Raw genomic sequence first — 22,972 nt, forward strand, 5'->3', positions numbered from 1 at the left:
CCGTCTGTCTGAGGAAAAAGGGGTGAATGCAGTTTCTCAGATGCTCTCTTGATAGCTGAGACCCAGGCCCGATGAGGGGCTGTGACAGCCTCTTCACACTCTCGTGCAGTTTTAATCACATCACCCACAGTTGTATCCACTTCTGCAGGAACCCATAGCAGTACTGATAGAGTATGGTTAAAAGGTGATGGTGCAGCATGCACAAACCTTTGCAACATAGGTTTAGGACATGGTACGTGATAAGGGTCTTCAATGTCATCATCATTATAGATCACTTCTCGTACAGCCAATTCTTCCAGATACCTGATAGCTTTTCCAAGTGTGGCTGCTTTGACTCGTGGGCAATCTATTGCCTCTTTATAGGGATATCTCTCCCTGACAGCTGACAAGAGTCGTTTCCACAGGCTAGTAGTTCCAGCCTTTTCCCCAAATGCCCGATCAATAGCTGCATCTTTGGCTACAGGGCCCAACTGCCTAGCTTCCTTCTGAGTTAATGTTATGGTAGCAGCCCCATCATTCCAGCATCGGAATAACCAAGAGAGGAGTGGTTCACCTGTAAAACGGCTGAAATCTTTTCTCAGAGTACGCAAGTCTCTCATGGAATAGGGCTGAGCAGATTCTGAGTCTGAGTCCTCATCTGACTCTGCTCTAGGGAATGCTGTACGAGGAGAGGCAGTATCCCCTGTTTCCTCTGTTTCCTCTATCACCTGGTCATCTTGTTCAGACTTGGAAGGGTTAATTTCTGATTTCCCTTGTTTTCCTTTTTTCCTAGTTACAGGGTTAACAAGTAACTGTGTGGGCTGAGGGGGAGAGGCTGAGGCATCTGCAGCAGTAGCAGCAACAGGGCTTGCTTTCTGAGCAGCGGCAGTGTCTGTGGGAGTAGACACAGCAACTGGAGCTGTAGCCGATAAGCTGGCAATGCTGGCCGGCTTTATCTGAGTTGTGCCCTTGCGTGAGGGGGGGCGAGAAGCGGCTGCAGAGGCAGGAGTGGGGGTGCTCTCTTTACGAGGTGTGCTCGTTCCCCTAGTTGTAGTTGTCTTACTCCTCACCAATATATGGTAGCAAATGAACACCTGAACACCAAAAATCAGGAGGCACAAAACTATAACAATCATATTGCCATTTGGACAAGAATCCACTGAACTCAGCCCAAGGGTGGTATGTTTCCTCAAAAGAACTCTGAAAACATAATTACGAACGAAGTTCTTAATCCTTCTATGATACATCACTGCACCATACACCATGATATACATCAATATTGAGGACCATATTGCAACGATGGTCCTTAAGCGTCTCTTACGATAGGAAAGCCACATATTAACACTCATTCCAGCTGCAAAACCACACATCACATTCCCTACATTCCAAAGGTACGGCATGATTGGTTTAATCTCCAACCCTGTGAAATTTTCAAAGAACAAGGTCTGATTCCAGCTCAGGAAAGCCATTCTTTCACTGGAGTTGGAATTCAAACTGTTCAGGCAATTTAGTCAAAATTTAAACTGGACTCGAGCCAATTAGCTCGGGCCCCACGTTGGGCGCCAATAAATCTGTCACGGTTTAACACTGACCCGGCAATTAAACCGAATAACAGACGCTCTCTTTAATCTCTCTCTCCCCTCGATGAAGAAAGGAGAGAGAATAAGGGAGAGAGACTTATGAGTTGGAAACTAAACTACACAACTTTAATGAAACAGTAATGGTAAATAGGGAAAAATTACTAAATATATACAAATATACAGGAAAATGGAAACCACATTCCTCCCCCCTTTCCCCAGTAACTCTCACGTCACCACCGAGGCTGTAGGGCAGCCCTGGGAAAGTCCAGGCTGGACTCCTGGAGTCGGCAGCAGTCGGGAACCGGAGGCAGGAACACACAGATATGGGCTGGCACGGATCAGGACCACAGGCAGACGAAAATGGACAGGATCCTTCCAGGATGCCAGGGAGGAAGGGAAGCAGGAAAAGATCCGGAAAAGATCAGGCTTGGCCCACGTGATGCCTCAAATTTATACTGAGTGTGACGTATATGGGATGGAATACTCTGTTTGGTCAATTCTGGCATCTATCTTGTCTGTTCCTCCCTAAAGGAGGGCTCTGGTGGGACCTCTGTATCCTCCTGGACAGTAAAATGTTTTCATGCAGAGCTGATCAGTGTCCTTGGCCCTGCATACCAGTCTCTAGCAGTAACTATAAACATCAAGTGTTATCAGTTCTAAAAGCACACACACTGTCTGAGAAACTTACTGTTAACCTCAGCAAATGCAACTACTTAAAGAGGCTCAGCTGAAAACAAAAGCACAGAAACAGAAAACCACCTTTATCCTGGTCCAAACCAGGACAGTCAGAAAAATAGATTCTCCTATCCAGAACACTACTTATTAGTAATAAACTTACTCTTCATCAGAATATTAGAAAGCAATATTAGAGTGGTTATGAGTGATTTTTTAAATAGAGATACTTTTTTACATTGAACTATCAACTTTAGAAAGAAAAAAGTGGTACCAGATGATACAGGTTCTTAGTCTAAAGTATATGGTGCATTAAATAAGCATTGCAAACACTGTTTCCAGCTTTCTGGAAGTACAAGTCTACTTCCTCATCATTCTGGGACCTATTTGCAAATAGAGGTTTTATCTGTTTCTGCATAAGTTTTTTGTCCAAATTTGTTAATGCTTGTTGAACTATGAGAAGAATAATCCCAACACCAAACAGCCTCTAACAGGACAGAACCTTTCAGGGGATTTTCACTGTCTCTTGAAAACCAAGTTGGCAGTATTTCAAGTACTACCAGGTAGGTAGCAGTCTCTTTTTTATGGCCTTCCTTTCAGCCCTCCCTCATTTCGATGGGATTTGAGCAAGGGTGTGGTTTCTGTCCAAGTACACTTTGCAGATGAATCTGCAATCTGCCACGGGTTGTCTTGGGGAAGAAAGGAAGGACAGGAACTTCAACTGAATAATTGTGGCTGTTTCTCTACACTTAAAAGCACATATTAATATTGTTAGTGAAAATCTTTTTTGTTTCTTCAGGAAGTGTGTTGGTATGGACTGGAATAAGGATGGAGATATTTTAGCCATAATCACAGACAAATCTAGTGCCATATTCCTTTGGGATGCGAACACAAACAAAACAAGCCAAGTAGACACTAGCATAAGGTAAGAATGGGTTGGGTTATTTTTTTAAGTGTGTGAAGACTTGGACCACTGTGACTTACTATCTGGAAGATCTATTGCAAAGATCATCTTTTTATTGGAGTCCCTGTGGCAACTATATTTTTAGACTGATACCCTAGGGTATGTTGCTACATTCTGTCTGGTGTTATTGGCAGGTTAATTGTTTGTTGTGGCTGGAGGTTTGGGTTTGTAGAGGTTTTGTTTCTTCTCGGTTGTGAACAGTGCACAAATCCCTAGGGAGATTCCCTTCCGAAATGTTTCCACTTTGTGGTAGCAACAAAGATGGGTGAATCAGCTACACTTTCTCCAAAGTATTGCACTCAAGAGAGCTTAAAAGTAAGGGAGACTTCAGTGATGCTAGAATTTTTTTCCCCTTACATTTATAAGGGACTAAAATGCTATTCACAAAACAGACTGGTTTAGGATGAGAGGAGGTAGTTAAGGCAATCCTTACCCTACAGCTCAAATCCCTACCTTTCTGAATTTGGCTCCAGACTTCAAATTCTTCTGAGGCCTATGTAACAATTAAGCATTGGGTTAACAAATAAGCTTGGGTTAACAATTAAACTTTCAGCTTCTTCGCATCTATTCCACTAAGATATTGCAGTCTACATAAACATTGTGTCTGTAGAAAAGTGAAAACAAATTTGTCCCATGTTTGTTAGGCCACTCATCTGAGCAGAGAAACAGCTAATTTTCTATAGTACTGCTATTTTATTTACCTGAGTTGAGGCAAACATTCCTCCTGATTTAAGTGTATGTTTTGGGGGGTTGCTTTTGTGTTGCTATGTGGTTTTGTTTTGTTTTTTTTTTAAGTAGTAAAAGATATCAAAGTTGGAGTGTTTTATCCATTAAATAAAAAAAATCAGTTCAGCTGGAAAAACTGAGGGGTGGAGGTTATGTAGGTTTCTGTGAGGGTGACTTTTTTCCAGGTTTATGTTGAAAACTTCATGTCTGGAATATGGTAATATTCTAAATTTCCATTAACATATACACTTGTTCTTTGTAAAGTTCATTTGGAATATTTCATATTTGATTATGAGATATTTCTGTGTATTACAGCCTGATATTTAATGTGTACTTTGAAACTGAACTTAAACAGTACTGAAACAAAAAAATAGCTTCTATATAATTTATTCCATTCCTGGAAAGTTAAAAGAATTGCAGCTTTGCACTAAATATAGAGTGGCTTAATGTATACATTATTTAATGAAATTATATTTTGAAGATTGTTTGACATTAAAGTGTTAAGACACATTACCCATGATTCTATCAAAGACTATTTCTATTTGTACGTCTTGTTACATTGCATCATATAATTTTTTATTCCTGTCACTATTTCATTCACACAAATAATTCTGATACATCTTATATGAAATATTTGCTAAATTTAAAAGTTCTGCCTGGTCCGTGTGATTTCATAGAACTTCAAAACAAATTAAAATATTTTTATATGTAAGTACATGAAAGGAATCTCTACTGTGTCCTTATCATGGAAGAGCAGTCGGAAGTAGATGATCTTTACGGAATTTTAGAACCCAAAGTATTCTCCAATTCCATTCAGAGTGAATTTTTTCTTTATTTTAGGGATGCAATGTCTTTCTTGTTGTGGTCTCGAGTTGGAACTCTGCTTGCTGTGGGAACAACAAAAGGAAATTTATTTATATATAACCGTCAGACTTCTCGCAAGGTTTCTGTTCTTGGTATGCATTACTTTTAAACTAAGCTTGCATAGGTGAAATTGGAATTTTGCTTATTTACTCAGATGCCTTTTTAGTTTTGTATATGAACATACAAGTAAAAAATGTACTCATATTCAACTTGCACCTTCTGTTTTGTTGTATTTACCAGCATGCTTTTATAATATATAGTAAGTTTAAAAATAAATATACACATACCTGCTGTATATGTCTTATGGAAAACTTGTGTTATATTTCTTGCAAAGGATGTGTGTGTTTTTCTTGCTAAGTTACTTTTTCTTATCTGCTTAGAGGACCTCTAGTCAGAAAGGTTAAGGATATTGCACAGTCCCCAGAAATGTGATGCAAAGAAATGGAAGAACAGGGGCTGTGCAAGTTCCTATAAGGTCAAGACTTCATCTGGGAGAAGATTTTTAAAAAAAAAGACTCTTGAATTTGTAATTGTCTGATAAGTTGTCTCAGATTCTGACAATCTTTGTTTGAGTGACCAAACAGAACATATTTCCCAGATACTTCTTTCTTGGTGGTTGTTTATTTATGTTGCACAGGTTTCTTTCTTTTTCAGGTAAGCACACTAAGAGGATTACTTGTGGCTGTTGGAGTACTGAAAACCTTCTGGCTCTGGGTGGTGAAGACAAAATGATTACTATCAGCAATCAGGAAGGGGATACTATAAGACAGGTAGTATTTATAACCTCCATTTGAGTTTAAGACATGCATTAATACTCCTGAGAAATCTGGGACCTTCGGGAGCTTATGCTTTCTCAGTTCCACTGCTTTCAAGGACAAGGAGCCTTTGGGAAACCTCATGTGTCATGGGGACAGAGCTAAGCATCTGAGCCTCTGTGTTATGTAGTATGATTTATGATACCAGGTTCTTTGCAGTTCTGCTGTGGTCTGTACATGCTTCTTCTCATCCTTGATGCTGATTTGTATCTGCTCCAAGCAGATCCTTGGAGCACAGTCTGTAAAGGTTGCTTCCCCAGCACCAACAGAGGGTAGCTCTCACTTGACTGTTCCTAAGGTCTTTAGGAATACTTTTTTATTTTGGTTTGAATTGTGCCTCTGTTCAAGAATTACTCCCAGGCTGCACCTCCATTGCAACACGGAGAGGCTGATTCCAGAGCTTCCTCCAAGTACCCTCAGGGTCTCTAATCAAGCATTCTGTTTACATATGTAGTTATGAGAGTGTATCTGTGCTTAGGCAATGGAAGCAGTGTAGCTGAGAAAGGAGAGACCTAAGCAAGGCTTGCTTATGAGGTTTTGTAATCTCATATTGGCTACAAAAGCAACTAGGTTGCTATCACTACCAAAACCACATAAGGTACAAAGCATTTTAACCTGTATGCCTTATTTTTTGTCTTTCTTTAAATTTGCATTAGAGCAAATTGTATTTGTACTGCTCCAGTTAGTACTGTCTGTATAATACCATCTTGCAAGTCTTCTTCCTGATCTGGATTTTTTCCTTCTCTGTTTGGATTTGTATTTCCAATTACTTTCCTGGATATTTTTTCAGTATGCTCCATGATAACATGTCATTGTGATTCAAACAGAGATCATGTTTTCTCCAGCTTTTTTCTTAGTCTTGGTACTTAATGCAATAACAGCTTTATGTGTCTGTGTCTCTGTCTGTCTATCTATCTATCTATCTATCTTTCCATCCTTAACCCTAAAATGTACAGGGCAGAAATAATGCAATTATTTACTATGTTAATAATAATTAGTATTTGTTACATCAATTGTTGATTTCTCAATCTGAACTTCTTTCTTGCAGACCTCAGTGAGCTCAGATCCCAGTGATTTACAGTTCTCAGTTATGAAGACTGATGGAAGAGTATCAACCAAGGAAAGCACAGTAAGAAGTCAATAAAACAAAATACAGCAAAAAGTCGTAATATGATGTTTCAGAGTTTCTGCTGCCAACCAGTGTGAGCCAGGAAGCCATTTGTTCCTCCTTGACTTAAAATTGGCTATTGAAGATCTATTTTCTCTTTACCAAAACTTTCCTTTAGGGAAAGTTGTTCATTAAGGATGTGTTTGTGAAAATGCAGTGGTGAGCAGTATGACAAAACTGACAGAGCAGTTTTGCAGTGGTGGTACTTAATAGATGAAAGTGTTTGAAGGGACTTAAGAAATGCATACAGTATAAATACAGAACAGTATTTGCAGTGTGTGGCAGATGGAAAGAGAGCATTATTGATAACATTGCAGAGATGCTGCTTATCAGAGGGCAGATGTTCAGTTCTGGGTTTTGAGAACAGATCACTGCTTGCTAGGTTTACATCTTATGCAAACCTCAGCATCAATAAGACTCTGAGGTGTCCATCTCTGGGATGAGCATGATCTTGTCTCTGCCTAAATTGCCACAGATTCATTTTTCAGCAGATCAGTCAATGGTGTAGTACAGAAAAATGTGGTAATGATAACTATTAGCAGTTCAAATTCTTAAACCATCAGCAATGAAATACCAAGACAAGACATAGAAAATCCATGGATAGAAAGGTAGGGCTGCATTGGAATTTGTCTAAATCTATACCCTTACACAGCATAATTCTTACAGTCAGATTTAATCTATGGAGTACAGTTGTCAAGAAAAAAGATGTTACTATGTTTACTTTGACAAGGATCTGTAAGAGTATTTGTCTCTCTTCATGGTGTGAAATATTTTGTGCTTCCTTGGGAAATTTAATTAACATTTAAAATTTAATTTAATTTTGAAAATGAAGCAACTGGGGGCCTTGATTTCTTGTGCTGTTTCCTGGGGCATGCCATAGCCTAGGCTTTGCAGGTTTTTTATTACCGTTCTCAAGTTTGCTGTAAAATGTTAGGGAACATCCTGTAGTTCTCTAGTTCTTGGTGTTTGTGCTTGGATGGTCTGTCAGCAGCTCTAAACCACATGGTATTTACAGTCCTGGTGCCTGTTTTTGGGCTGGGGCAGGGGGCTTGGTTTGGTAATGGTCACTTCAAAGCTGTTAGGTGTGACATCAGAATAAAGCAACAACCAATAAGATGGATCAAGGTAAGTGTTTCTTGAGTTAGTATCTAGATCTGCAACATAAAATTATTCCTGTAATTTCTTAGAACAGTTTTAAGAAACAGTAATACTTCATCATTAAACTGCAGTGGAATTATAAGCAAAATGTTCTAAAATGCAGAGAACATTATTTATATATTTAAGGTAGCTTTAGGAATTATAGGTCAGATTTTGAGTTTGTAATTCTGAATTAATGGATTTTTAGGTCAACATAATCCCTTTTTTTCTCCATTTGAAAATACTAGCTTTATATTTCATTCTTCCAGGGCTTTTTTAGGAATAAACCATTGTCGTCTTTTTAGACAAGGAGAGCTGTAACAGAAAGCAATGGGAAGTAAACTTATAATTAGCCCTTCTAGGTATGTTTATCAAAAAATAAGGTGAAACCAGCTCTTCCTCCTTGTTTTTTCTCAAATGAGTGTTCTGCTCTTGCCTGCCAGTAACGCACACTCTAATAACGAAAATAATCTTAAAAAACACCCCAAAGTTCAACCTGTCTTTCCATATGAAGTCCAACGTCTCTGTGGGCCTCATCAAATAAAATGCATTTACCTAGACTGATATCAGAGTGTAACTATTGCATCTTTAATTCAAAATGAACAGGTGGTTTCTTTTGCAATTACCTTTCTGTCTTTGAAATCTCAGCGAGTTACCTGCGATAGTTTTGTGTGACTCAGGTGAGCCCAACAGGATAACTCCGTGTGATCTGCTGCCTTTTCCCCTGAGGAAATGGAGCTAACTTAATGTTTCTGTGGTATAAAGCCTTGAATTTGAGATGTGTGTTCTGTTGGGCTTGTATTTGGATCTGTGAACCACTGGGGGAATATCCTGAAAAACTCTTCCACTGTTGGTTAACATTCAGAATTCAGATCCATGCAATTCTTAAGGATTACTGAAAGTGCTAAATTGCATCTTTTAGTGAAGATGCAGGGCCTTATTTTAAAGTTATGCCATTCTTACCAAGTTAATTTTTCTTTTTATTCATTGGCAGGTAAGTGTAGTGGTTGGCAAGAAGACTCTCTTTCTTTTTGATTTGAATGATCCTGATAACCCAATTGATGTGACATTTCAGCAGATTTATGGCAATATTGTAACCTACAGATGGTGAGCAGAACTTTCTTAACGAAGTATTCAAGTATTAAGAAGCTGTAGATTTTCCAGGTAGTTCTGATGTAGTAGTTCTAGAAATTAAATAATATATCCCTTACTTATAATTAATTTTAATGGATGGATTGTAGCCTTTTTAATACAAAAGAAGCCTGCATTGTGTCATTGTTTACTTGGTAATTCAATGGCCATAAAAACAGTATTTTCAAATATTAATGCTGATGGTCCTCTTAGCTTTGGAACACTAGCACTGTTTCTGCTTAAACAGTAGACTAAACTGAGGATTTAATAGGGATTTACACAGTTTGTTTCCTGTGTAAATGAGTGATTGGTGAAAGAGCTAGGGGTGGAGTAGTATCCTTCAGGTGATTTGTTGGTTTACAAAGCTGTGCAGAGAGCTTGAAGCCTCCCTTCTATGTAATCCAATTGGTAATATTCCTTTGAAGAATCAAGAATCCCAAGATAGAAGTTTCAACTCTGTACCCAAAAAGTGGCTTTACTGTTTCTGTATCTTTGAATCATGACACAGTGTCTTAATACTTGTCCAGACAACACAGAATTGGCAGTTTTCCCTTTATGGTACAACTGTGTAAGAAAACCCATAGCTATGTGCTTCTTAATTTATGGTCACGTTTCTTAACAAGGAATACCTGGGCTATTTCCCTTGCAATTGTTTTTTGTATCTAAACTGATGAGATATTGTTTGAATTCATCCCTACATGCTGTAACTATTCCCGCCCTAACCTCATTAATTCTTCTTTACACCATGAAAAGTAAATAGACTCTGTATTCACTAATAGAGATTTTAGCTTTGATGCTTCCACTGTGTTTGCAGTAGTATGCATTAAGGACAAAATGAGTGGCCTTATTATATTTAGCATAGCTCTGATGGACCAAGTCATCCAGAACATTGAAATGGAAGTTTCTGTCTTTTGGAAGGCTTATTCCAATGAAGATACCAGAGGTCTTTCTCTTGCCATCACTTCCATGTATACAGATTGCTGAAAGTAAAGTGGCATAATAGAATGTAGAAAAGAGAATAAAGATGACTTATGACTGAACTCTGGGCACAAAAATGGTTTTGTCCTTCAAGAATCATTGGTTGGTTTTCCCCTTGATTTATTTTATGCTGTATTGTTACACATTATATATATAAATTCCCATAATTTTATATTTTTCTATTAAAGAGTGGCATTAACAGTTACCCTAGTAGTCTGACAGAAAATGCATATCACTTATTGCATAAGCAGGTCTCTTAATTGTTGTGGGTTTTTTTGTGACAGGTATGGTGATGGCTACATTATGATTGGTTTCTCACGCGGGTGTTTTGTAGTGATTTCTACACACAGGAGTGAGATAGGTCAAGAAATCTTTCAAGCTCATAATCATAAGAATAATCTAAGCAGCATTGCTATATCACAGTCATTAAACAAAGCTGCATCATGTGGAGACAATTGGTAAGTAATATTTTTGTACATAAAGGATGGAATTAATCTCACAAACTGTAGCTGTTTGGCATTAAACCTAGGCTCCCTGATGCTTCAAGAAGTCAGTGCAGATAAGATGAGATGAATTGCTCTGAGAAGCTACCTCTTTGCCTAAAGTTAGGAGAAGATTACTTTTAATAAAATATCTGCAATTATAATTAACTTTATTGTAATTAATTGTAAACACATAAAATTTAATTAAACTTTAGTATAAATTATTCCTTTTGATTCTCTCCTTTTATACTTTGTTTCTTGGCCACAAAAATGTCCAAATTTCTTCACTGTAATTTATTGATTGAACATAAACATCTGCTTAGCAATAGGAGAACTATTAATGTAAGGCTGTACTGAGTATGCTGATGTCCTGATATCTTCTTCCCTGGTGTTTGGTCTTACATGCAGTCTAGACAACAATATAAATGTGTAAGCAATTTAGGAAAAAAAAAACTAGAGACTGGAGTTTTTCCAAAATACATTGTGTACATGACAGAATATCTCTTTTAGCTCCTCATCTGCTTCTTCCTTATTTTGTGATGCCTGAATTTCTTTTCAATGGAAAAGGAGTGGAGTGATGACAGGGAGTCTGTTTGTCCTTAGTTCTGTGTGTGACCTTAACAGGCTGCTGATCTATGACACTTGCACATCAAGAGTGGGATAACTATGAGCAAAGCATGGTGTAACTTCAAGCACTTGAGCTATTATACAAGAAGTCTTCTTTCTTCAAGAGTTTCTTCACCATATATTGTTACATGGCAGTACAAGTAAACTCTGACTCTGCCTTTCTTTATGTGAAGTAGTTTTTTGTATCTGTTTCAAGCAGTGTTTGTCCATCAAATGAAATGTTTTTTTAACTCAACCAGCATTGTAACAGGTCAGGAGGAAATATTAGCCTGTGTTTGCCATCCCTGAGTTCTTTCAAATTAGATTTGTGCCTTTTCCTCAAATTTCAGTCCTCTGAGCAAGTCTTTTTGTACATTGGTAGTGCATAGATATTTAGGGTGATGGATAACAATGTGTGCATTGTTCTTTAGGAAACAGAAGGCATTTTGCATTTGTACTCTATTTTTTGCACCAGTAGGGTATCTTGATTGAGTTAGATTTCTTCCATTTTATGGTGAGTGAGATTTCTTAGTGAGAATGACTGTTTATTTTTTTGTTTTAGCATTAAAATCCATGAGTTGTCAGACTTGCAAGAAATGTATGCCATAATACACTTGGATGATGAAAGCAAAGGTATGCTAACAGTCAAGAGGACAGAATTTTTTACAAATTAGGTAAAAAGCAGAATTTTGATGGTGACTGTTTACATGAGTGAAAGTACTGGTTTTAGAGAAAATGTGTAAAAATAGACTTTATCGTAAATTTTTTCTTTTCCAACTTGTATTTATTAGGTGACCCATAGCACAATGGGAACATATCTGTTCAAAGTATAGAGAAGTATGGCCCTCTGAATCATACTTGATCAGTTAGTGTTTTGGTTTTTTGAATCTGTAATACAGTAAATTCAGGTTACTAAAATAATATACATAACTAGTTTCTGCTTCTTTCCATGTTTATTTTTGGTGGGGTTTTTTGGTGCTTTTTAGTGTCTCTTGTACTGATATATAATATTTAACTTGTTCTCATCCTGATATACAGGAGCCTGTGGCTCCCAGAACACAGTTACAAGATTATCTGTGTTCTTTGGTAATAAGTTATCACCATTAACTCCTCTTGTACTTTTGTAGTAACTGTAGATACTCCAGTTAAAGTTGTTTTTTTTTAATTGTTTTATTGTTTTAGGTGTAGATCAGATTTCTTGGACAGATGATGGGCAGTTGTTGGCAGTGTCTACACGAAGAGGATCCCTCCACGTTTTCTTGACAAAGCTCCCAATCCTTGGAGATACTTGCAGTACACGGATTGCATGCCTCACCTCTCTTCTGGAAGTTACTGTAGCAAATCATGTGGAGAGAGTATGATAACCTCTTCCTTTTAAACCTCCTGTAGATACAAGTAAAGTAAGTATTAACAGTGGATGAAAAATGTTGTATTTTGTTTTGTTTTCTTACAGGAGCTGCCAGTCAGAGTCTCTGTTGAAGTAGAGCCGAGTTTTGTTGCTATTGGTGTTTATCATTTGGCTGTAGGAATGAACAATCGAGCTTGGTTTTATGCACTTGGAGAGAATAGTAAGCATAAATTCAGTTCTTTTACAACTACTGCATCATTTTGTCTTACTTCATGAATTCAATACTGTGTTTAGCAGTTCTGGACATTCCACATGGTACAATAACAAGTTGAATTGCAAACTGAGGCAATCGAGACAAGACATTGAAAATAATAGAAATAAAACTTTAGATTCAAGGTGTTGGTAACAAAATGTAGAATGTTTCTTTTTTGTTTTGTATTTTTTAGATCATGTTGTTAAGTAATGAAGGAACTTTTTAGGCTTTTGAGATGTAATTTGGCTGTCTTTAAGTATCAAGTTTGGCTATATGATCAGAGGGCTTAAATTCTTAGTTTGGTAGATGTTCGTGTTGTTTGTGTAGGGTAAGGTAAAATTGGCTAGGCTATTTCCAAATTTTACACTGGATTAAAAGCTTTCGTGTCTCTCTAAGCATCACCTTTTCTGACTGATAACTTTAATGAAAACTGTAAGAACACTAGTCAGAGTAGCACAGGATGTGTGCTTCTCTTGTGCTTTCTTAGCAGTCAGAGAACTGCTAAGTCAGAGAACAAAGTCCCTTTACATGTAACTTGTTCCATCTCTAGTTGTGAGTTTTTCACATCTGGTGAAATCTCAGCAGCAAATTTAGATAGTAAGTTAAGACCCATTAAAAAATCAAGATATTTTCACCTTTTCTTTCTTTTTTCATTCTTCAGATGTAAAAAAGCTTAAAGATATGGAGTACCTGGGCACAGTAGCAAGTATGCACCTTAATTCCGACTATGCTGCTGCCCTCTTTGAGGGTAAAGTCCAGTTGCACATGGTAAGAGCTCTGGCAATTTAAAGTGCTGAACTGATGTGCTGATCTAAGCTGAACAAGTTAATTTAATTTTGAAAATGAGATAAAAAGGAGCGATGTTCAATTATTGGAGATAAAAATTTAAAATTCTTTAGAATTTTATTACTGGGAGTTCCTGTGGACTTAAAAAATACAGCCTAATCTAGAACAGGTGAAGAAAAAATGTTTTCTTGTGAACTATTTAATAAGTTTAATTTTAAACGTGTTTGTGGGAATGTGGCAGAAGCAGACGCTGGCTTTTTAAGGTATGCATGTGCATGTTTGGCTTCATCTCATTTACTCACAGTTTGATACAGGCAAAAACTTCAATAGTAGAATGTTTCAGTTCATCCTATTCTTCATGTTTAGATAGAAAGTGAAGGTTTGGATGCTCAGGAAGAACGAGAAACTAGACTCTTCCCATCAGATGATGATAAATACCGAATTTTGTGCCATGCTTTAACAAGTGACTTCCTCATATATGGTACAGATGTGAGTATTCTGGTTTTGAAGATCTTTTTAGATGGAATGCATTTCCATCTGAATTGTTTGGATTATTACTTCTACTTCTAGGAAAAAAACCCGTGCTTCTGAGAAGTTTACAGTGGATTATTTTCTACACAGTAACTTGATGCAAGTACAGTAAAAAATGCATCCAGTTTTCTGCTGCATTTATATAAGATGCATTGGCAGGAAGATTAGGTTTTGCTTTTTCTAATGTTTGTTGCAAAACACTGATTTTCAAAGCAGAATTTACTTCTATTGCCTGAATGAGAGGGTTGGCAATCAAACTGTCTTCCAGATGTGAGATAAAGTAGGCCACTTGCCTTTGCAGATGTGTTGATTTAAGTGGTGATGTGCTAGACAAAAGGAATCTTAGATAAACAAGTGTGATAGAATAAATGAACGTTTTGAGTTGCTGTTAAAGTCTTGGCCTGAAGAGAAATCTTTTTAGGTATTTCAACAAAGACAGGATGAGGATGGCACCAAGGAAGGATGTGTATGTGCTTATGGATTTTTCCAGATATTTTCCCATGCATGAAGGGTAGTTTCTTTCCTTTTAGTATTTTCTAGCACTGGGAATACAGGGCACATTTGGCATTGTAGTATTGTGCTTTTTGTGAGACAGACTGATGTATTGACCTTCCAGACAAAAGGCAGAATCACTACTTTTGATGTTAATCATTGGTTTGATGAAGAGTGGGTTTGCAGCAGTTGAGGGCTTTCCGACCTCCTCAGTAACTGAACTGGTTCTGATAAATATGAAGCACTAAATTTGCAAGTGATTCAATTGATGCGTGCAAATTTTACATTTGCTTCAAGTATAGCCTTAAATATAGCCTAAATCACAAATCAGTTTGATTGCTTTTCTCCCCTGATTTAGGTACACGTGTTCTTAAGAATGTGTGGTTCTTTCTTGGAGGCAAATTTTTCAGTTTTGTTTGAAGTTTAGGTTTCTGTCACCCATAATGCAAGCATTTCCCCTGTTTAGGGAACTGCACAATAAATACATCTTGTGTCTACAAAGCAGAGTGAGATAAACAACAAAAAAGAACAGAAAACCCCTAAACTTTCCACCTCCTTTCCCCATCCCCCAGAAAGCCTCAGGTTTTCCTGTCCTCCCAAAACCAGCTCTGAATGAAGAAGGAAGCCAAAGAAACTCACCTGGTAGTATTTTTCTTTAAATGTGCTTCATGTTCAGTGTTCTAAGCTGGGAGAAACTACAAACAAGTTAATTATCTACTCACCACTTAATTGATTAATCTTTCCTGTTCCTTCTCACTAGATTGGAGTTATTCATTATTTCTACATTGAGGACTGGCAGTATGTGAATGAGTATCGGCATCCTGTCAGTGTGAGAAAAATTTTTCCAGACCCCAATGGAACCAGATTGGCTTTCATAGATGACAAAAGTGATGGCTTTGTCTATTGTCCAGTAAGTTGGTGTGAGATATGCATACAACTGTATTTACAAGGAGAGTCTTCAACTATATAGTGATTTTAATAGAGCATGAGGGAGCTTTTGTCACTCCAAATATGTAAGCTGGTTGAAGAAATCACCAGTGAAGCTCAACAATAATTTAATGGTAATATAAAGAAATAGAATCTGTCATATTAGATCAGGACAATTTCATTATACTAAATTCCTGATCAGTAATTTTCAGAAATATGTGACTTTGTGTATTCAAGCACAGATATTTTAGCCCATTAGCAAACATTGCTAGTTTCATTGCCTATCCCCATGCCTTTTTCCTAAGACAAGCAAATAACATTTATATAAATTTTCTCTATTTATTTCCTTTCCAAATTAAACTATTCTGTTATTCAGTCACTGCTTGTAAGATGACTTTTTAAATACAATTTTGATATTTCTGCACTATTTACTCCTTTTTTTAAATCATAACTTGTATACATATTTAGTTTGTCTCCTTAGTTACTTTTTATAATTTTACTTTTGCTTTATTTGTAGATAAATGATAAATTGTATGAGATTCCAAACTTCTCACCAACTATTAAAGGTATCCTGTGGGAAAACTGGCCAATGGATAAAGGTGTTTTTGTTGCTTTTGATGACGATAAAGTGTACACTTATGTTTTTCATAACAATACCATTCAAGGTATGTAGATGCTTAAAAAAATTATTCACTGCTTTAGTTAATAAAGTAAAACATGTAAAGAGTCTATTTGCCTTAAATGTGTTCATAACGCCATATAAAAATAAATAATACTATAGAGGCTTTAAAGTGCAACTGATAAATAGAAAACAAATTGTTTTGTAAGTTTCCGTGTAAGCATAAAGCATTTTAGTCTTAACTCCCTGAGCTTCTTGCTATTATAATCCTCCACCTGAAGTTTACACATTGTACTTCAATTGTGTTTTGAAATGTTCATGGCAAAATCTTAGGATCAGAGTAATAAAACTTGTATGCTCATGCATTCTTAAATAAAATTATAATCACAGCAATTTCTGTATTTATGACAGATAAACAGAAAGAAAATTTCCTACAGATATCTGAGAAATGACCATAGTAGTTTGAAAGATTTGAGTTATATATATTTACTTTACTGAAAAATATGCACTGTACATGAGATGGTGACTACCAGAATTAGACACCTTGAACTAATGCCCTGCAAATCTGTTTTGTTTCCTCTGGGATTGTTTGCTACATTTTCTGCCCTGTAGAGATTTTTTAAATAATGCCTTCTTTTCTTCCTGATCTTTGAATTTAGGATCAAAGATTATTCTGGCAGGTGGTACGGAAGTCCCCTTTTCCCATAAACCTTTGTTGTTATATAATGGAGAATTAACTTGTCAGACTCAGAGTGGGAAAACAAATAATATCCATCTAAGCACTCACCATTTCCTTGGCAATTTGAAAGACTTTGGACCTAATGAGCTGGCACAAATGCTTACTCAGACTTTAATGTTGAAAAGGTACATCTGCATTTTAATTAAATTGTTTACTTCTGTGCAATATAGCGTATCCTGGTGATTATAAAATGTTAGAATGAATATTGATAAATTAGATTGATCCATGAGTCTGTCTGTGTAGACCAAGTGAAATAAGAGACCTAGTGGTGCTTTATTTGCTTTTCCACTGTCAAGGAAAAGCTAAAGTAACTTTTTTCAAGACTGATTCAGGTTGCTGTGACAGTGGCTCTTCCAAAACTGGCTAAGGGTGCTTCTTGCATATTCCACTCCCACTGTAATGAAGCAATGCAAAATTAGTATAATTGAATAGCAGAGTAGGGAAAGCAGATGCTTACCTGAAAAAGTGTGGTAGAAACAGAGCTGTAAGTTAATCATTTGTATTTCTCCACTCTTCCTGACATCTCTCTCTCTCATGGCTTGGGAGTAAATGCCTCTTATGTTTTCCCTCCCATAAAATGTTAATAGGGAATTTTAAGTATGAGTAATACTAGTTTTAAGTGTATTTTTCCTTCTGTAGGTTTTCTGAAGCATGGGAGGTGTGCAGACTTCTGAACAGCCAGTCTGGTTGGAATGAGCTGGCCAAAGCTTCCTTACATCATATGGAGGTGGATTTTGCCATACGTGTTTATCGGACAATTGGGAATGCTGGGATGGTGACATCACTAGAGCAAATAAAGGTAAAATGTAAAGTCACTTATTAATAGGAAATATGGTGATTTAATGCTTCTTTAAAAGTTGCTAAATTCTTATACTTATGGGTTTTTTTTAAGTAGGTAAATTATTTTCAAGGGGGTTAACAGTTACAGAGGAGGAAGTGTCCAAACCACACGTGTCTTGCTTGGTTGACCCTTGAAGTGGTTGCAGCCTCTACTGGAATGCATAACATTCCTTTCTGCATTTGCATTTGAGAGCAGCAAAATATATTCACATCTCGGGCATTTGGAGGCTGTTTTTTCCATTGTTCTTTTTGAGAAAATACTTAAGGCCACTAGTATTATTTTAAATTAAAAAAAAAAACCAAACTATATTGCAATTATACAAGTAAAGGTGTGCATGAAATAGTACCTTAAAATGTATTTATTGAAAGTGCTGATTTTAGACAGTGTTAACTGTAGTTGCTTTCAGCTACAGTAAGAAAGTGTGAGGGCTTTTTCTGGTTTGTAGAATCCAATACATGTGGTTTTAATACTTTTCTGTTTTGGACTACCTTTGCGCTTATTCACATCTTTTTACAGGGAATAGAAGACCACAACCTTTTAGCAGGACATCTTGCTATGTTTACTAATGATTTTAATCTGGCTCAGGATTTATATCTGGCATCCTCCTGTCCTGTTGCTGCACTTGAGGTATTAATTTAAGATGTGTAATTTTTTTTTTCTGCTGATATTATTTCAACTTTAATGTTAGAATATTTTACCTTTTGCTAATTCTATGGTTTTGTTCTCACCATTGTGCATCTGACACGTTCTTTTAGGATTAATGTCTCACTCAAAAATTATCTAACTCTTACGAACTCTGTATTTAAGATAATCCAAAGTTCATAAGAATTCAGAATTTGATATTTGCATCAGAAAATGTTACTGTTCTTTGTTAATAGATGCGCAAAGACTTGCAGCACTGGGACAGTGCACTTCAGATGGCAAAGCGTTTGGCCCCAGACCAGATCCCTTTCATATCAAAGGAATATGCAATGCAGCTTGAATTCCTGTAAGTTTTTCTGTAAAGTTGCTGTTTAAGAATATTTAACCCAACAGTCATGCTTCTCAGATGTACTTAGATCTCAGATACTCCATCTGACTCCATTGTTGAGAGAGGACTTCATGAGTCTTGCAGCTATAGTCCAAGGAGAGTAGTTTTGTAAGGAGTACTTCTTGCTAGCAACATATGTAGTTGCTAGTAGTTAAATAATTAGTTAGATAATCAAAACTAGTAGTTTTGATTCATTTCAGTGTATGTGGGTTCTTTGCAACTTGTAGGTCCACTACATAATAATATAATCTACTAAATAAATGCTTTGTTGCAGGCAAGTGCTTAGAAAATAGAGAAGGTTTGCACCATTTAACACCTCTTTCTTTGGATGAAAGCTTTGTCTTTTGCCTGACTTCCTTAAATACCCAGTAGCCTTCATTTTCTTATGTATTTTAGACAGAGGAATATCAAATTTCAAGGCTGCCAGTCCCTGAAGAGATATGGTATTAATCATTTGCCATGATTTTAAGTCTATTTTATAGCTATTTTTTCCCAGATAAAACCTTGTTTGTTTAATGTCTAAACTAAAAGGAAAAACATTTCTCTTGTGATAGAGTTTTTTGGCAACTCCTTCCCCCTGGCACTTTTGGTCTTGTTGGTCACAGAAAGGAAGGAACGGAGGCACTTGGAGCAATGCAGCCATCTGCAACATGTTCTGAATGTTCTTAAGGAAAAAAGAATTGCCTTCATTTTTATGGTGCAAAAATTCTAAATAGTTTTAGAAGGTTAATTTTATTATCTTCCAGAAAAATGTGGAAGTAGAGATGAGATTATTGAGGCATATTGTGTGGAAAGTTTCTTTGCCTGTCTTTTAAGAGAGATGTATAGATGTATTTTTCTTAGTATAGCAGCTTTGAGTAATAGGTTGTAAAAGTGCTGTCACATACTGGGGAACTGTCCATCTCTTGCATACTTGGCATCTTTGTATGGAGTCATTATGTCTAAAGCAAGACAGGTACATTCATAATCTGTGTGACTGGAAGGTAACCATCTCTTCCTATCAAAAATATTCCTCCATATAACTTTTGATTTTCTTTTAGGGGTGATTATGTTAACGCTCTGGCACATTATGAGAAAGGAATCACTGGAAACAATGAGGTAGTTCCTTTGTGTCATACTCATTTGAATTCAGATTGTTTTATTCAGCTCTAAATCTGTATGACTTGCTTTTGGGGTGGTAGCCTTTACTATTTAATTTTTAATATACAGAATTATAGAGACAAAGCAGTATCTAGGCACAAAGCAGTATTGACATTGTGTTAGCATGGTGAAACAAGGCTAGGTTTTTATCATTCAAGCAGCTTTATAATAAATGTGCAAAAGTCAGAGAAAACATTGCTAGGATTTTCATTGTTACAGGACAAGTCCTAATTATACTTCTGTTGTTCTTTGCTTTTACTTTTATTCTTCTTCACTATTGTTCTTCAGTTCACTTTGTTACCTGTGCATAGAAAAGCAAAGATTGTGTTAGAAAATAAATATAATTTTCAGTAGATCCTCCCTTGTGCTGGCATTATTGCCCATAGTTTGCAAAATGTCTGTTATGGCTCAGCTTAAATAATAATAGAGGAACATAATAGGGGAAATAGCAAAGTTTTTTCAATTCATGCCATTTGGCTTTATGAAACATTAGTGGCCTTACTGCCTTAAAAAAAATTAAATATCTTACTAGTAATTTCTCTTTTTTTTTTCTACTTTTGGTTTTGGAGAAAAGAGGACAGTAGTACTGAGCTGTCTGTAAAACAGATTCTTCCCATGTATGCTTAGCCTGGGCAGATCTTGTGACTTAAAATTAAAGAAAAAACTTAGGAAGAAGAGTAAACCTAGTTCTTCTAAATAAGTGATAGCTGCAGCTAAGCATGAATTTTGAGACAAAATTGGTTTAACAAGTCCATGTAATGCTGTGTTAATTTTTTTCAGTTCTTGGTTACTGTGGCTTTTGTGACCTGGTAGTTCTGATGTGTAGTGTATAGTTACTGCTTTTGCTTTTCATTTGGTTGCCAGTACCAGGAACATGATGAAGTTTGCCTTGCTGGAGTGGCTCGGATGGCCATTCGAATGGGAGATATCCATCGAGGGGTGAACCAGGCCATTAAACATCCCAGCAGATTACTAAAAAGAGACTGTGGAGATATTTTGGAGACTATGAAGGTATTCAAAAGAGTTAATGAGGCTAAGGCTGAGTATGTGAATTCATTAAGCTATCTATTTATTTGTAATCTAATTTAGAAATTATACTTTAATTATTTTCAATATTTGTAGCAATTTCCAGAAGCTGCTCAGCTCTTTGAAAATGGACAATATTATGACAAGGCAGCATCAGTATACATCCGATGTAAAAACTGGTAAGTACAGGTTTAAGGAAAATTTCTTTGGAAAAGAATGATTCTCTGAATAGCACAAACATCTCATTAATTCTGTTTCATTGATTTTATTGTTCCCTCTGCCAAGGTTAAAGAAAAACTGTGTTCTCTCAGAGGCTTATATTGTGTTAAATATAGTCTTACTGTAAATGGGAGATCATCTTCCTTTTTCTTTTTTTGTGTTATGTCTAAGGTTACCTGCAGTTTTGAGTCCTTTGTCTGTGCAAGCATATGCACACTGAATTTGATGATTTTATTCATGCTGCTACCGTTTAGTTCATTAAATTTCTTCATTTACAGAATTCAGCTGAGACAGAATGATTTCCAACTGTCTGAGTATTAAACTCCTGGTTTAAGTGGCGTCTGTGTCATGAATAATGAAAATCACTGGCATTATGTTCAATATATATTTTTAATAGTGAATTGGACTATTTTCACATTTCCAGAGGAAAAGTACAATTTACTGAGAGATTTAAGGGATTAATTCTTGTCAAGTTCCATTTTTTTTATTCCATAAAGTCCATAAAAAACTAAATGGAGCAGAGATCAGAAATAAACCCTTTTCTTTTGTATGAGTGCTCTAAACATTAGGTTGGAAACTTTTTCCATCACAGAAACGTCAGTGGCATCAGAACAGACCAAGACAACAAACACTTAAGTATGGTAGCTTGCATGTAGTGATAGCTTTGATGTGGAAAGGGGGAACAGCAAGCTTTGTTTACTCTAGCAGAAGGAGGCTTGGTCTGGGGAGTGCTCTATCCTTTAGGCAGAGGTGAGATGTAAGGTCAGCCTCGCTTCAGTCTGTCTTATCCTTTTTCTTGTGAGGCCCACAGCTTGGTTTTCAGGCTTTTATAGATCCTATCCCTGTGTGCAGCTTCTGAAGCTGTAGTTACAGAAGGACTGACATAGTTCAGAGTTCCTTCATGCTCTGCTCTTACAGACTTAATCCCTCAGAGAATCTGGTTCTAATTGCTTGGAGTTCTCTGTACAGCTTCTGGCCTTAAGCACACAGTCATGGGAGTAATCCCAACTGCACCTGCACTGGTGGCCTTTTGTACTCTTTCACACATTCTTTTAGGTTCAGTTTTAATACTGTGTTGCTCCTCTACATTAATTGGAGAACACTAAAGTTAAAAATTGCTGGTCTGGCACTTGTTATGCTCATACCTCTCAAACTTCATGTTCATGAAGCAGTCCATAATTTCCAGTTTTTAGAAATATAAAGTACAAGGGGTGGTGTTTAAATACTAAAGCCTTCAAAGCTTATATGTTCTGTTCAATTACTTCTTTTTTAATCCTCTTTTTCAGTGTTGATAGAAATATGCCTGGTTTAATGGAGAAAATTTGAAACCAGTTACCTTTATTAACTAACTGAAACTATGATCATCCCTTCCTAGGGCAAAAGTTGGTGAACTTCTTACTCATGTTTCATCTCCAAAGATTCACCTACAATATGCAAAAGCCAAAGAAGCAGATGGCAGGTGTGTTTGAATGCTTATATTTTCTTCTAAAAATGTTTTTATTGTTATTATACATTAATTTTTTTGTAAAATAAATTAAAAGATAATAAATTTTGCATAAAATTTAATGAATTCTGAAATATGTAAACTTAAGGTGTAAAGATTTTAAATGTATTATAAGGACCTTCTGCTAGTATCAAAGATGTGTTTCTCATTGATGGTTTTCCTGTCTTTACATAGAATAATGCATGTTTCTTTCACACCTTAGAAGTAAGAAAAAATTATGCGGAACTATTGTTTTGCAGTTACAAGGAAGCTGTGATAGCTTATGAGCAAGCCAAACAATGGGACAGTGTAATTCGACTATATTTGGATCACTTGAATAATCCTGAAAAGGCTGTTAATGTTGTGAAAGAAACACAGTCTCTTGATGGAGCAAAGATGGTGGCCAGGTAACAATCATATTACAACAGTTGAAAAA

General features: G+C 36.4%; 1 protein-coding gene across 1 annotated transcript in view; it reads left to right on the top strand.

Moving 5' to 3' along the window:
* The first annotated feature begins 5,494 nt into the window (after window positions 1-5,494).
* WDR19 (WD repeat domain 19) overlaps window positions 5,495-22,972 on the top strand; it is a 34,662-nt gene continuing 17,184 nt past the window's right edge. The window contains exons 1-20 of the mRNA XM_030449647.1: window positions 5,495-5,555; window positions 6,649-6,729; window positions 8,900-9,012; window positions 10,299-10,472; window positions 11,665-11,746; window positions 12,296-12,457; window positions 12,556-12,670; window positions 13,365-13,471; window positions 13,856-13,978; window positions 15,273-15,422; window positions 15,957-16,104; window positions 16,718-16,922; window positions 17,437-17,596; window positions 18,155-18,265; window positions 18,517-18,626; window positions 19,709-19,766; window positions 20,679-20,819; window positions 20,931-21,013; window positions 22,429-22,512; window positions 22,797-22,943. Coding sequence (XP_030305507.1) covers window positions 5,514-5,555; window positions 6,649-6,729; window positions 8,900-9,012; window positions 10,299-10,472; window positions 11,665-11,746; window positions 12,296-12,457; window positions 12,556-12,670; window positions 13,365-13,471; window positions 13,856-13,978; window positions 15,273-15,422; window positions 15,957-16,104; window positions 16,718-16,922; window positions 17,437-17,596; window positions 18,155-18,265; window positions 18,517-18,626; window positions 19,709-19,766; window positions 20,679-20,819; window positions 20,931-21,013; window positions 22,429-22,512; window positions 22,797-22,943 — 2,396 coding nt within the window. The 5' untranslated portion in view covers window positions 5,495-5,513. The remainder of the gene's footprint in view (window positions 5,556-6,648; window positions 6,730-8,899; window positions 9,013-10,298; window positions 10,473-11,664; window positions 11,747-12,295; window positions 12,458-12,555; window positions 12,671-13,364; window positions 13,472-13,855; window positions 13,979-15,272; window positions 15,423-15,956; window positions 16,105-16,717; window positions 16,923-17,436; window positions 17,597-18,154; window positions 18,266-18,516; window positions 18,627-19,708; window positions 19,767-20,678; window positions 20,820-20,930; window positions 21,014-22,428; window positions 22,513-22,796; window positions 22,944-22,972) is intronic.

The sequence above is a fragment of the Calypte anna genome, chromosome 4A (genome assembly GCF_003957555.1).
Source record: "Calypte anna isolate BGI_N300 chromosome 4A, bCalAnn1_v1.p, whole genome shotgun sequence".
Lineage (NCBI taxonomy): Eukaryota > Metazoa > Chordata > Aves > Apodiformes > Trochilidae > Calypte > Calypte anna.